This window comes from Tauraco erythrolophus, chromosome 4, assembly GCF_009769465.1.
Source record: "Tauraco erythrolophus isolate bTauEry1 chromosome 4, bTauEry1.pri, whole genome shotgun sequence".
NCBI lineage: Eukaryota > Metazoa > Chordata > Aves > Musophagiformes > Musophagidae > Tauraco > Tauraco erythrolophus.
The window spans coordinates 45,472,381-45,486,204 of NC_141468.1; the positions used below are offsets into that span (position 1 = coordinate 45,472,381).

At 41.8% G+C, this 13,824-nt stretch overlaps 1 protein-coding gene across 6 annotated transcripts in view; it reads left to right on the top strand.

The window, feature by feature from the left end:
- NAV3 (neuron navigator 3) overlaps positions 1–13,824 on the top strand; it is a 279,388-nt gene that overhangs the window by 155,149 nt on the left and 110,415 nt on the right. For 5 of the 6 annotated variants that reach the window (XM_086609950.1, XM_086609951.1, XM_086609952.1 and 2 more), the window contains exon 10: positions 13,640–13,748. In XM_086609950.1, coding sequence (XP_086466076.1) covers positions 13,640–13,748 — 109 coding nt within the window. Of the gene's footprint in view, positions 1–4,235; positions 4,777–13,639; positions 13,749–13,824 lie in introns of those variants that run through there. The other variant, XM_086609954.1, reaches the window with a different exon arrangement.

A 13,824-nucleotide genomic window follows, 5' to 3' on the forward strand; every position in this document is an offset into this window, starting at 1 on the left:
CCAGTTGCCTCAACAAGATGACTCAGTATCTGTGTTTCTGCAAAACTGGGGTATAACTTTATAGAGAGGATTTTAAAATGAGGATGAAAAGAAAGACTGATAAAGTAATCCAGTTTGGCACTTGTTTTTCATGGTATGAGTATGAACAAATTGTTCACACTTTCTTAACCAATATTCCTACTTGTAGCAGCTGTGACATTTATCAGTCTCTGCTGCAAGTTTATTGGGGAAGGACGTCAGAAAGTTAATTATTTAATAATCCATTGTAAACTGTACAGTAACTATGAAGTATTTTTTTATGAAATCAGAGATAGTGTTTGGCTTTAACCAGTGTTTACATGTTCAAAGAGCTTGATGTGAAGTGTTTGATTAAATTATTATTCACGAATTTACAAATATTGACTAATTATAAAAAAAATGGTGGGATGAGGCAGAAATGAAAGAGTAATTTTAAGAATTATTGACCAATATCAATGGCAGGATTAGCACAAAAACATTCAATTTTCGAGGTTTCATGTTTACTGTTCTTCTTTTTTGGTCTGTGAAAGAAATAGATAATAGGGTGAAAATAGTTTACAATATTTTTTTAAATAAGCTTGGCTGAAGAGATTCATAATGTTTTGCATTTGCAGATCTATTGCATAATTCATTTGTAAGGCTCCAAACTATGCACTGAGACTTCAAAGAAGGTCTTATCTGACAGCAAAATTTGTCCCTAGATAATTAGTTTCTAAAATCATTTTTATAATTCCTTTTATGAAAGAGACAGTAAAAATAAGGTAATATGTTACACTGACTGTGATGGGTTGGGGAAGTTCCCTGTGCTGTTCTTGGTTTAAACCTATTTGTGGGCAGTGGGTGGAGAATATGTTGAATTGCAAGGTAGTTGGGGAATAATGCTCTGTCATGACATTTGCTCTCCTCTAGTCTGCTGTACTGTCTGCTTAGTTTAGAAAGCTGTTTGCTTGTTGCTACATTTCATAAGTTTAAAACAGAGCAATGAGCTTTACAAACGTATTTTTCAGTAAATAAACCTGAGAATTTTCCAAATTGCAATTTCATGTTTTGTCGAATGACACCCTGCAGAGTTATGTGGTGAAGCAGAAGGACAAATTCAGTGTTCTTTGTGCCGAGCACTTGGTTCAAGATGTATGTATGTATCTGCCGTATCTGAGGATGATCATGATGGCCTGTCTACTAAACGAGACAGTGGGATTAATGGGAGAAAAGTTCAAATAATCTTGTAATTAAGGGTGGTAGTATTGTGCTTGTACGTGCAAAGGCTGAATGAAGGTTGTGTGAGCAGCCTCAGTGCCTCCATTTCCCAGCACTTGGCTCATTGTGTTTATAATGTATGTAGAAAAGGAAAGGAGACAGGTGGATGCTGGAGCTCCCAGCTACCCTCACGAGACTCCTACACAGTTCAGATGCCATTCCCATGCCTGGATGATGGTCTGTGTCCTGCTGGAGCTAGGCTGCAGTGAATAGCTCATGCAGGAGAAGAAACAAGTCAGCAGAGACACCGAGACCCATTTGGTTGTCCAGGACCCAGCTGTACCCCTACCAGAGATCTTTCCAGCCTGGAGTGGTGGGGAACCTATTGCCAACACCATACATGAGGTTTGGCATGGCTTATTGGATGAAGACATTTCATCCCCTGCCATAGGTTTTTCTGCTCCCAGCTGGAAAGAAGACTAAACATACCTGGCCGGTTCTAGAAGTCTTGTATCTAGTCTGTTCATGCTCAGAGCTGAGTGGCCACACCATGCATTGCTTCCTTAGCAGAGCAATGCTTAGCACAAGGGAGTACACCCTGCCCGCAGGGCTTTCGGGGGGCATGTACAGCACTGCAGGAATGACTGCTACATATGAGCAGGCATGCACGCTGTGAGCTTGGCGTGGAGGCAGAGCAGGTCTGTACCTGCCTACGGCTGACCATGGAGGCAGGCCACTGACTGTAGCCATTTAGGCTTGAAAGGGCAGGTGAGGAAGTGATCATTCATTTATTTGGAGTACTGGGGAGAGATTCGGTCTTGCTGTTTATGGTAGGAAAAGATCCTGTTCACTTGATGCCACTGCGCCGCAGTGTTGCCGAGGGCCAAATCCTGTCCTTCGTCTTCATTCGAAACACAGCAATGGATGCGGGAGAGGCGGGCGGTGCTGGAACTCCAGCTCCTCAGCCGGGGCCACGTCAGCATGTGCACCAGTGTGCCGGCTTCTGCTGCTGGCAGGCATCAGCACCTTCATAAAAAACTTCCAAGGACACATATGCCACTGCAACTGGCAGACCCTAGGAGCACAGCAGTCATGCCTTTTGTTTCTGTGCTGAAGAAGTGGCAGAAATTTAATATTTGGGATGATATTGTATTCAGACTGACAGGGTGTTCTTGTCTCCTCTGACTTTTTGGGCCAGGCGGGGAGGGGAGTGGTATCTCTTCTTATTGTGGACCCTGTCTTTCTAGGAATGTGTCAGTGATTTAATATGGAAACCATCATTGCTTGAGACTGATTTTTTTCCTGGATTTGTTCTCTGTTTATGAGAGTTACTTAGGAAAAACTATACCCTTCCTTTGTAATTTCTCAGGAATTTCTCCTATGTATTTATTCCCTTATATATCTTTAAATACTGTAAACGGAGCCAGCAAAAACCAAGAAGTACACTGAGGCTTCTGTTAATACCTCTTTATTCATAAAGGAAATCTGCAAACAGTCTATAATTCTTAGTGTGGCATTTATAAAGGTTACTTCCCTGTCAAGGTTTCTCAGGTAGGGATTTGAGATCACCATATTTTCACACTGACAAAAGCAGTATATTGTTATACAGTAATTTTAATATCTGTAGATTTCTACTTAATGTTTCATGAAATTAATTGCCCCAGATAAAAAGTTTGTATCTAAAAAATTAAAATTCAATTCTGCTAGTTCTTTGTTTATCTGTCTATTATTTCTGGGACTCATATCTTTTTCCCTGTGAAAAAAAGATATATATTTAAACATAAGTCTTTCTGTCTTGATAATGTATTTAAAAACAACTTTTACAACTGGTGAACTTAGTTCAGGCATGATATTGAGTTGCTTTATAAAAAATTTACTATTCCATTAATAGGGGTTTTTTTAGAAGATTGTGAAACAATTATTTTATTACAGCTTTTTAATTCCATACTAGCAAACAAGGTATATTTTAAGGAGAAAGAAATTAAATATATCATTTTCTAATCCTTACTGTGTAGGTACTGTTGTATTCCATTTTATAGGTTATGATCTTAAATTATATTCTTTTTATTAGAAGAGAAATTGCAAGACTGAAGATCCATTTGCAAATCTGCTTTTAGCTTCCTGCACAGGGAGTAGCAGTGATATGGAAGAAATAGTTTGCCGTCCTTACCTTTCAGGGAGGAAAAATAGGATTTGACTGTGAGCTAGGTCTGTTAGTGTAGCATCCCATTCAGGTGAAGCTGTGTCTGGAAACCTGTGGCACTGTAAACTGGGCAGAGGCTTCTGTGTCTCCGGTTTAATTCACCAGGATGTTTGCTGCCATGGCAGCCAGCAGCATTCACTGCAGTAGCAGAGAAGAGTCATATATCTGGGAATGCAGGTTGAATACTAAAATGTAAGGAGGCTTGTGCAGAGCTTTGCTTCAGTGGTTAATTTTGGCTCTTTATTGCGCTCTGACGTGGAGGCTGTACTTGCAGTTCTGTGTCAGCCCATCGAAAGTGAAGAGCCGCGCACCGGGATCAGTCATGATCCGGTGAGAGGAGGGAGGAAAGCCCGAGACAGCACTTGTGCCTACTTGGGATTTCAGAAGGCAGCAGCTGTAGACAGAGATGCAGGCCCACCACTCCGATGAGACTGGTGATTGGATGGAGAGGGGAAAACACAGTTGGCTTTTGGGATTACTTCTGTGCTGGAGCAGAGTGTTTGATCAATTCTCTTCTGCTTGAGAGAAATCCAAGTGAAAATGACTGTAAGTACTGCAGATTAATGTGACGGGAGAGAAGTGGCTTAGCACAGACAGCAGCGTAATTTTAAAGAAAATGACTGTGCCTGCCTAGTCATTTACAGTACGTACGCTGCATGTTTGAGCTGTGCTTTTCATTGCGAGTGCGAGTATGTGCTACCTGGGATGTGCAGCGTGCGGTGCCGGAGGGATCACCTCCCAGACCTTTCGGGACAATTGAACTGCTGTCCGTCTCAGAAATATGAAATCCCACTGAGGTAAAGCCCTAGCTGGGAAGATGCAGCGATCTGCTGAACTGTCAGTGTTCAAAGGCAAGGAGGTTAGAAGAGGGTGTGTTCGTCTTCAGAAGCAGAAGTCTCTAACCAATCTCACACTCATCAGCGAAGGGGAGAAGAGGCGATACTCATACAGGGAGAACTGGTTTGGAAACGCCTCCAAGTCCAGCCAGAGTTACCGTCGGCAGGAGGCAGAAGCTGGGAGCAGAGGCTCCCTTTCCAAGGCGCTCTCGCAGTCGGTGCACTCTCTCTGCCACTCCAGCCTCACCACACCCCAAGCATTTCAGGTGGTACCACCTGCTGGAAGCAGGACGTCCAGGAGGTCAGGAGACCCACATACAGGTGAAGGCTTCGAGATTGACAATGAAGAGAGGGGAAAATCAGATGATGAAAATGCATCCTGCCCATCCTGTTTCCCCAGCAGGACCTGGGCAGAGGAGGAGGAGGAAGGCTGCTTGCGTGAAGGGACCGCACATCTGGATGAAGATGTCATAATAACAATGCTGGGGGACCTAGAACAGGTCCTTTATACTGATATTTTAGGTAAGTTAACTTTTGCTTGACATCAGCAAGGGCAGGAGGAGACCCAAGTGTTAGCACATATCTGCATGGAGCAGATTTTCAATCTTGACAGTGATTTCACAAGACAGAATTGGGTTTATTTGCAATAGTATGCAAAAAAATAGTGTCTAGACGTTTCTCTCTTGTTTGCTTACTCTTACCTCTAAAGACTGTATGAAATGAAGACAAATATCTAAATCACTTTTGATGGGTGCATGAGCAGCAACAGCCTGTGAATAATTGAGCATAGTTTGCTTAGCTGTTTGAAAAAATAAGGTGAAACATTTCAGTGCTATTAGTTTACTCATAAATCATTTAGTTTTAGTGACATTTGTTCTCATGAATCTAAAATTGAAATCTTGAATCCAAGGTTTGGTTTAGATAGAAAATGTCTTGGCCTACCTACGAACTGTACATCCAGTGCTGCTTTCCCCTTCCCCACCACTCATAATTTCATCCATATACGTGGAATTGTGAGTGCCAGGGTTTCAGTTTAGTTTAAATGACCCGTTTAGTTATATCAGTGCATGTCAGTGAGCATTTGAAGTCCACAGCCGTAGGTGCTTCAAAAGGCTTCTGTGTTACTGGCTTTACTTTTCATCTCCCAGCCCTTTATAAGAGTGCTCAGAGAGTTCGTTTCCAAAGCTTTGTTCTTCAGCCAGTCAAATGGATGAAGTAGCTGCTTGCTTTTCCAAGGTTACGTAGCATGTGTCTAGCCTGGAGGTTCTTTGCTGGTGGATATGTTAGCCTTGATTGTGTTTAAACATTCAGGATAAAATTTTCGCTGTGTATGTGGTGTAAAAAGCTATCATTTCAAAATGACAAAGAAACAAGTATTCTCTTTTTATGCATACCTTTTTGTTGTTAGACTGTACCAGTGCTCACAAAGGGGTTTCTCCTACAGATTAGAGGCTCGATAGCAAAGGAAGCTGAGTTCCCCACCTACCTCTGCTCCTCTTCAGCAACGTGTCACTGAGCAAATCCCTGTTCTCTTGTGAGCCTCAGTTTCCCTACCTTCAGAGTAATACCGATACTTTCCTTTGTGAATGGAGTTAAGATCTAGGAGTAGACAATTCTCTGGGGAGCTGCTTATTATTTGTAAATCCTTTTATGAAAATCACACAATTAATAGAATTATTACTCTCTCATTTATCTGCTTTGGGCTGTAATTACATGTGCGGAAGTACTGAAATAATTATGAACAGTATTATTAAATGTGCAATTATGGATGAGCTTCAGAAACGTCAATGTATAAGTTTAACCTCGGTGACTGGGGTTTCTGTAAAATGTTTATTTTGATCTCCTGTGTATATATGTCACACAATGGAAGAAATTAATGCATTCTCTATAAACTTATTGAGGGAACCTGTAGCGGTTCACTGCTTATAGTCAAGAATTTGGGGACAATCTTTTGGCGTATTCATATTTAACATAGGTAACGAAGCTACAAGTGATTTGAACAGATTATATTTCATGGGGTCGGTATAATATTTACATCAGATTTTCTTGTAAGTGGAACAGAATATTAACAGAAAGTTTCAGGCTACCCTGGTTTTAGTCTTTCTTATCCCAGTCTCTCCACATATGAAATAGAACAGCTTTTCTTCAGCCTACAAACCACTTGAGATAACTAGTCAGGGAGCCTTTCTGGTATGTTAGGTCATCAAATATGGATAGACTGTACGATGGCAGTGGGCCGTAGTAATAAGCAACAAGGTGCCTGGGGGAATCTGGGCTCTCTTTGAACCCGTACAGTGTGTCCCAACGCTGCTGCAATAAGCACCATAGCATCTCTTCTAGCAGGCACAACTTTTAGCTAGCTTTCAGAAAAAGCACATATTCACCATCCCTATGGTTCTTTGTACAGAAGGAGTCTTGATGTAGATGGTGAGCCAAAGCGCTGTCCTGAAAGTGTAGGGAATGTCAGATTCAAGTTAGGGCTGAAGATCTTGCACTCAGTGCAGAAAATTTCTGAAGCATCATGTTCAACTATTTATACTTTCTGACTTGTTCATGCACGGTACAGCATGAGTCCACTGATGTGGTTGGCTTTAAGAGAAGGATGGAAACAAAAAGGAGCAATTATTTTTAAAACACTTGATAGTTACAGTTGCAAGGATTTTGTATGTAGTATTATGTAGTATTTTAAGATCATAAAAATCCAGTTGTATCTTTTTTAGAAAAAAATGATGGAAAGGTTTTGAAATTACCCTTTGTGTCACTGAGAGATCAAAACAGGACAACCTCGAACTTTTCACCTTTCCAAGATAGACTAACACTACCTTTTATGGTATAATTCATCTGAAAGTGAAATATTTTTCTCTGTGAAAACATATTTTGGCAGTTTGCCATGTATATGTACCCTTTTTTTTTTTGTATTGCAATTATACCTTAAGGCTTTTGTTATGCTATTTACTGTTCAATATATATTAAAAAAGACAGTTGCTGTCATTTTTACTGCAAGAATTTGCAGTGTTAACATACAGCAAAGGACAACTGATAAGGATAAACAAGGAAGGAAAGGGCAAAGTCACTGCAAATATGAATTATATTCAGTTCCTCAAATAAATGTAAAGTATTACTTTGCCTTTAATTCTGCCTGCTTACCATGGAATTTGTCTTTCTGTGTATAACAGAAAAATTCTCTTATACTAATAAGCTGCTGTTTCACCTCTGGTTTGAGGCAGGGCAGGTAACTAACAGGTCCTGGGTCTCCCCCATATAGATATTGTGGAAGGAATATAATGGGCTCCTGGAGGTGAATTTGAGTGTATTTGGTGGAGGGGGGAAGCGAAAGGCAGCAAAGTGAGGAACTGAACACATGGTAGGCAGCTGCCTGGAGGCAGGCACAGACCTGGGGAACTGTCTGGGCTTTCAAGAGCAGGTTCAGTCTTAACAGGACTTAATGGTCTCCAGCTTAGCTTTGCTAAGCTTTTTGCTTCACAGCAATCTCCAGGATGGTGCAGAAAACTATCGGTGCAGAAGTATATGGGATCTATAGGTACGTTGATACGTTGATCAGCAACATGCTTGATTGAACATGTCTAGCTTGAAACACAGGAGTAGTTATGGTAATTTCAGTCTGAGTGTGACCATTTGCCTCCTGCAAGATATTACATGTAGAAACGTACACAGGTAGTTTATTTTATGGAGCAAAATTTAGTGAATGGATATATCCTCGAGGTGTGGCTTGAGAAGATGGAGAATTTGGCAACAGTGCTGGGTCTGTATCCCCACTTCTTGGTTCCACTCTGTGCAGGTGTTGACCCCACTGTCAGATCCATGGTGCCAACACAGAGGTTTATGAACTGTTGGATCATTGAACCACTGAAGAATTTATTTGGAGCAATAAAGCAAACAAGCAAACAGCAGTTCCTGAAGGACTGTTTGGCTGCGGCAAAGAGGACAGAAGACATAGCCAGGGCAGAGTAGATGGCAAAACGTGAAGCTGGCAGTTCTGTTGAAGCTGGCTTGACATTGAGCCACAACCGTAGGGTACTTTGGCTAGTACCATGCATCATTTGCCTATCAGGGAAAACATAAAGGGTATATGGAATGTATATAGAATAATTTCTTTCTGTTTAATGTCAGGAGTTGGGATTTTTCTTTTCTGCCTGCAGAGTGTTCAGATGGTAAGACTCAGACTGCAGAAGAGGGTACAGTAGCAACTGAGTTTGTCGATGAACTCAAAGGCTTCATCCTTTAGTCAAAACTCAAAATTAAGGAGTTTAACTGAACCATTGTTCAAATACAGTTTACTTCTGCAAATTCTCCCTTATATTTGAAAAAAATGTCACTGTTTTTTTAAACCAATGTTAAACCCATACTTGTAGTTCTGCTGCAAGTCAACCTTTTTCATACACCTTCAAACAGATATGGTGTTGAGGTCTTTTTACCTTACCAGAATTTTTTCCTGTAGGACCTCTTTTTTTTTTGTACTTTACTTTTCCAGAATGCTTTGTCAAATATAAAATTCTCATTGCTTCTGGCCCCGTGTTGAATATTTCCCAGTTCTCTGTCCTATGTAACTTTTCTTGCAAGCTCGACATTTAGATCTCCTCCTTCCTTTATCCCCATTTTATCTACTCTGCAAAGAATACTTTTTTTTATTTCTTTTCCCTCCTTCCCAAACATCTCCTACCTGTTTTTTCATTTAGGTAGCACACCATGCTTTTCCTCAGAGACATCACCATTGTTGAATTTTTATCTTGTGTAGACTCATACACAAACCTGGGAGGAGGAGAGGTGGCAACAGAATGAGAAATAGAGCAACATGAAGATGTGTATCTGCATGTGTATTTTAAATTGTACCAATGTGAAATATCCTAGTGCTATATAGAATTTTGCCTCTCCTTGCATTTCTGATCTTGATTTTTGTATGGTAAAGAGTTTAAATTCACCGGACTATCTCCTGTCAGATGTATTCAAGGATGAAACAGTTTCTCGATGTCATGAGGATTCCAAAATTAGATTTAAAGCTTGTTCTGGATGAGAATGCTGAAATCTAGAGTTAAATTATTAGAGATAATTTTAATGATTGTGCAATATCATTCTTGATGATAGTGTTTCCAGAATGAGGAGTAAAATTAACGCCGTGAGGTATGACACAAAATTTATCATTGATAGAGTCAAAACCAAATTATTTGCACTTCACGTTCAGCATTGTACACATAACTATAATAATGATGCTTCTTGACCGACTGTCATGGGTTAGGTTGAAAACTTCCTCCCCCCCACACACACAGCTGGTCACTCCCCCTCCCCCACCCCCAGGAATGAGGGAGAGAATTAAGGGATAAACGGGAAACCCGTGGGTTGAGATAAGAGTGATTTAATACAGATGATTTAATACAGTATAGATGCTCACCACCCCCTCGTATGCGAAGCCCGTCTCGTCCCGAAAACTGCAAATCCCGGACGAACGCGAGGCCCCGAAATAGAGAGGGGCAGAGAGAGAGAGAGAGAAAAGAAAGAAAAAACCAGCAGAGCAACAGCGCAGCAAGCGCAAAAGAGCAAAAGTGCAAAAGAGCAAAAGCGCAAAAGCCCTTCTTCCCGGCTGCCCTTCGCTTTTATACTGGGCATGATGCTGCATGATATGGAATACTAATTGGCCAGTTTGGCCCTCAGTCTTAAGTTCCACACAAATCACAAGGGGAATCGTGTCCCCCTTGTCCCAACTATGCTCCCCCCTTATCCTGCCGGGTTTTTGCACTCCGGCACACTGAAAAGTCCTTGGCAGCTTGCTATCAGCGTTCTTCTCAGAGTGAGCCTCTGAGTAAAACCAAAACATGGAGCTCTTCTAGCTGTTAAAAAAAAAACTCTGTCCCAGCTAAAACTAGGACAGTATCCACCCCTTATTCCATACCATGCACATCATGCTCAAACCTTACATATATACTATTCCCTTAGCCATGGGTCATCCCTCCAAAATGTATCTTCATCTGTTGTAGCAGTCTCTCAGGGCAGGAAAGATGACGTGGAATTCGCTCAGTCAGTAGAACGGATGACATGTAGTCTTCGTTGCGTGTGGCGCCTGGAGCTCGTAGTTGGTGTATCCGGCCGCTGTCTGCAGGTTGAAGATGTTGATCTCGAAGAAGTTGCTGGGTGTTTGGAATTGGTTCTGATTCTGACGAAGTTCATTCTTCATTAACCTGGATGATTCTTAATATAATGACATTAGTACAATGTGACAACCATAGCGATGATGGTATGCAGGGACAGGGTTATTCAGCAATTAATATCACACAATTCAATTCGTTTTATCATCTATTTTCACCCAACATCAAATCCCCTTGAGGTACACATCGGACTTCCCCGTCCTTCTGCATCACCCACCAAGTGCACCCAGGTCCCTGACCAAAAGCAATCCCACGAATGGGTTTACCTTTACCCAAGGCAGGAATAACCCAAACTGTCTTCCCAAGTATATTCCTCACGTGCACTACAGGGACTTTATCTCCTTCTACAGTACGTAGAAGTTCCGATTGCGCAGGACCAGCTCGATTGGCAGATCCTCTAGTGTTGACTAACCAGGTGGCTTTTGCTAAATGCGTATCCCAATGTTTGAAGGTTCCACCACCCATTGCTTTCAGTGTGGTTTTTAGCAATCCATTATATCATTCAATCTTCCCAGAAGCTGGTGCATGATAGGGGATGTGATATACCCACTCGATGCCATGCTCTTTGGCCCAGGTGTCTATAAGATTGTTACGGAAATGAGTCCCGTTGTCTGACTCAATTCTTTCTGGGGTGCCATGCCGCCACAAGACTTGCTTTTCAAGGCCCAAGATCGTGTTCCTGGCGGTGGCATGGGGCACAGCGTAGGTTTCCAGCCATCCAGTGGTCGCTTCCACCATTGTAAGCACGTAATGCTTGCCACTGCGAGTTTGTGGAAGTGTGATATAGTCAATTTGCCAAGCCTCTCCATACTGATATTTCAACCAACGCCCTCCATACCAAAGAGGTTTTAACTGCTTGGCTTGCTTGATTGCAGCACACATTTCGCATTCATGGATCACCTCTGCAATGGTGTCCATAGTTAGGTCCACCCCTCGATCACGAGCCCATTTGTATGTGGCGTCCCTTCCTTGATGGCCTGAGGCATCACGGGCCCAACGAGCTAGAAATTTTTCACCTTTATGTTGCCAGTCCAGATCCACCTGAGCCACTTTAATCTTGGCGGCCTAATCCACCTGTTGATTGTTTTCATGTTCTTCTGTGGCCCGACTCTTGGGTACATGGGCATCTACATGTCGTACTTTTACAATCAGCTTCTCTACTCGAGCAGCAATGTCTTTCCGCAACGGGGCAGCCCAGATGGGTTTACCTCTGTGTTGCCAGCTGCTCTGCTTCCATTGCCGTAGCCATCCCCACAAGGCATTTGCTACCATCCAAGAGTCGGTATAGAGATAGAGCATTGGCCACTTTTCTCGTTCAGCGATGTCTAAAGCCAGTTGGATGGCTTTCACCTCTGCGAACTGACTTGATTCGCCTTCTCCTTCAGTAGCTTCTGCGACCTGTCGAGTAGGACTCCATACAGCAGCTTTCCATTTTCGATGTTTTCCTACAAGGCGACAGGATCCGTCGGTAAACAGAGCGTATTTCTTCTCATTGTCTGATAGTTCATTATAAGGTGGAGCTTCCTCAGCACGTGTCACCTCCTCCTCCTCTGGTGACATTCCAAAGTCTTTACCTTCAGCCCAGTTAGTGATCACTTCCAAAATTCCTGGGCGATTGAGGTTTCCTATCCGAGCTCTTTGTGTGATCAGCGCGATCCACTTGCTCCATGTGGCATCAGTTGCATGGTGTGTAGACGGGATGCTCCCTTTGAACATCCAGCCGAGCACTGGCAATCGGGGTGCCAGGAGCAACTGTGCTTCCATACCAATCACTTCAGAAGCAGCTCGGACTCCTTCATATGCTGCCAATATCTTTTTCAGTTGGAGTATAGTTGGTTTCGGATCCTTTGTATCCTCGACTCCAAAACCCAAGAGGTCGAGCTCGCGTCTCCCCTGGCGCTTTTTGCCAGAGACTCCAGGTAGGACCATTCTCCCCGGCTGCAGTGTAGAGCATGTTTTTGACATCTTGTCCTGTCCGGACTGGTCCCAGGGCTACCGCATGGACTATTTCTTGTTTAATTTATTCAAAGGCTTGTTTTTGTTCTGGGCCCCATTCAAAATTATTCTTCTTTCGAGTTATTTGGTAGAGGGGTTTTACAATCTGGCTGTAGTCGGGAATATGCATTCGCCAGAAACCCACAATGCCTAAGAAAGCTTGTGCTTCCTTTTTGTTGGTTGGTGCCAACAAAACATCAAACCATGACACCAACCTTCTTTCAAGCAACAGGTAGAGGACACAGCCAGAGCAGAACACTAGCTTTGAACAAATCAGTGATTTTTGTCACAGATTTTCTTTGGAAATGCTCTTATTCTCTAAAAGAAAAATGAACTAAAATGTCTTGATACATGAATATGCTAGAAAACATGAGTTTTTGTTTCTTCATATATGACTTCTAGAGGTTGCTTTGTGTCTTATTATGTTTTCCTTTTTATAACACATAATATACAACTTTTTTTTTTTATGTTTTTTTTTTTTCTTTTCCTGAATCATGTGAAGTAAACATTATTCAGGATGTTCCAAGTGAAGTTCTGCGGGCTTCACTGTTCAAGACACCAGACTAGCTTTTCACAATGGATCCCCGAAGACTGTTAAAATCCATGATTGTCTAAATGACGCATGTTCTTGGAGTGTTCAGATTTTTATTCCAAGAAGAATATTTTTTTTTATCCCATATGATGAATAATCTCCCCCTTCAGGAAACCATTACAGTTTAGAAAAGATGCTTTATTAAGTGCCTGACTTAAAGAGTACTTTGAAATAGCCTGGATGTTAAGTGCACACTGAAGAGTTTTTGTAACAGTCATCCCAGTTCTTTCCAGACACAGATTTACTGTGGTTTTATTTCCTACCAAGTCATGTAAAATGTCAAGGAGGAAAAAGAGGCTGTGTAATGTATCAAGTGGTCTGAGGCTGCATCGTGCATTGATTACAGAGGATAAAAATCCCAACACTGTAAATCTGAGTTTCATTAATAGATTTGGGCCCTGGCAGGGATACTTCATCAGGACTCTCTTCAGTGGGTTTTTTACATACCATATGCTATTTATAAGCATATGTGTGTTTTATTACTGAAACGATGAGGGTTTATTTTTTAAAAGATTAAAGGGACAAGCCTATTTACAATCATACGTGTGTATTCTCAGCTGTGTATACTTGTGTGCACTTTATTCAACCTTATAAACTCACGTGCGCTAAAATTTATGATGGCTTTTCTGTTTTCTTCCAGGGGAAGACCCTGAAACAAGAAGAATGAGAACTGTGAAGAATATAGCAGACCTGAGACAGAATTTGGAAGAAACTATGTCCAGCCTTAGAGGGACCCAAATAAGTCACAGGTATACTGGTTTTGTGTAGACTGCTAAAAATTTGGACTGTGGGAGAGTATTACTAGTTGCTGAATGAATTAGAGAC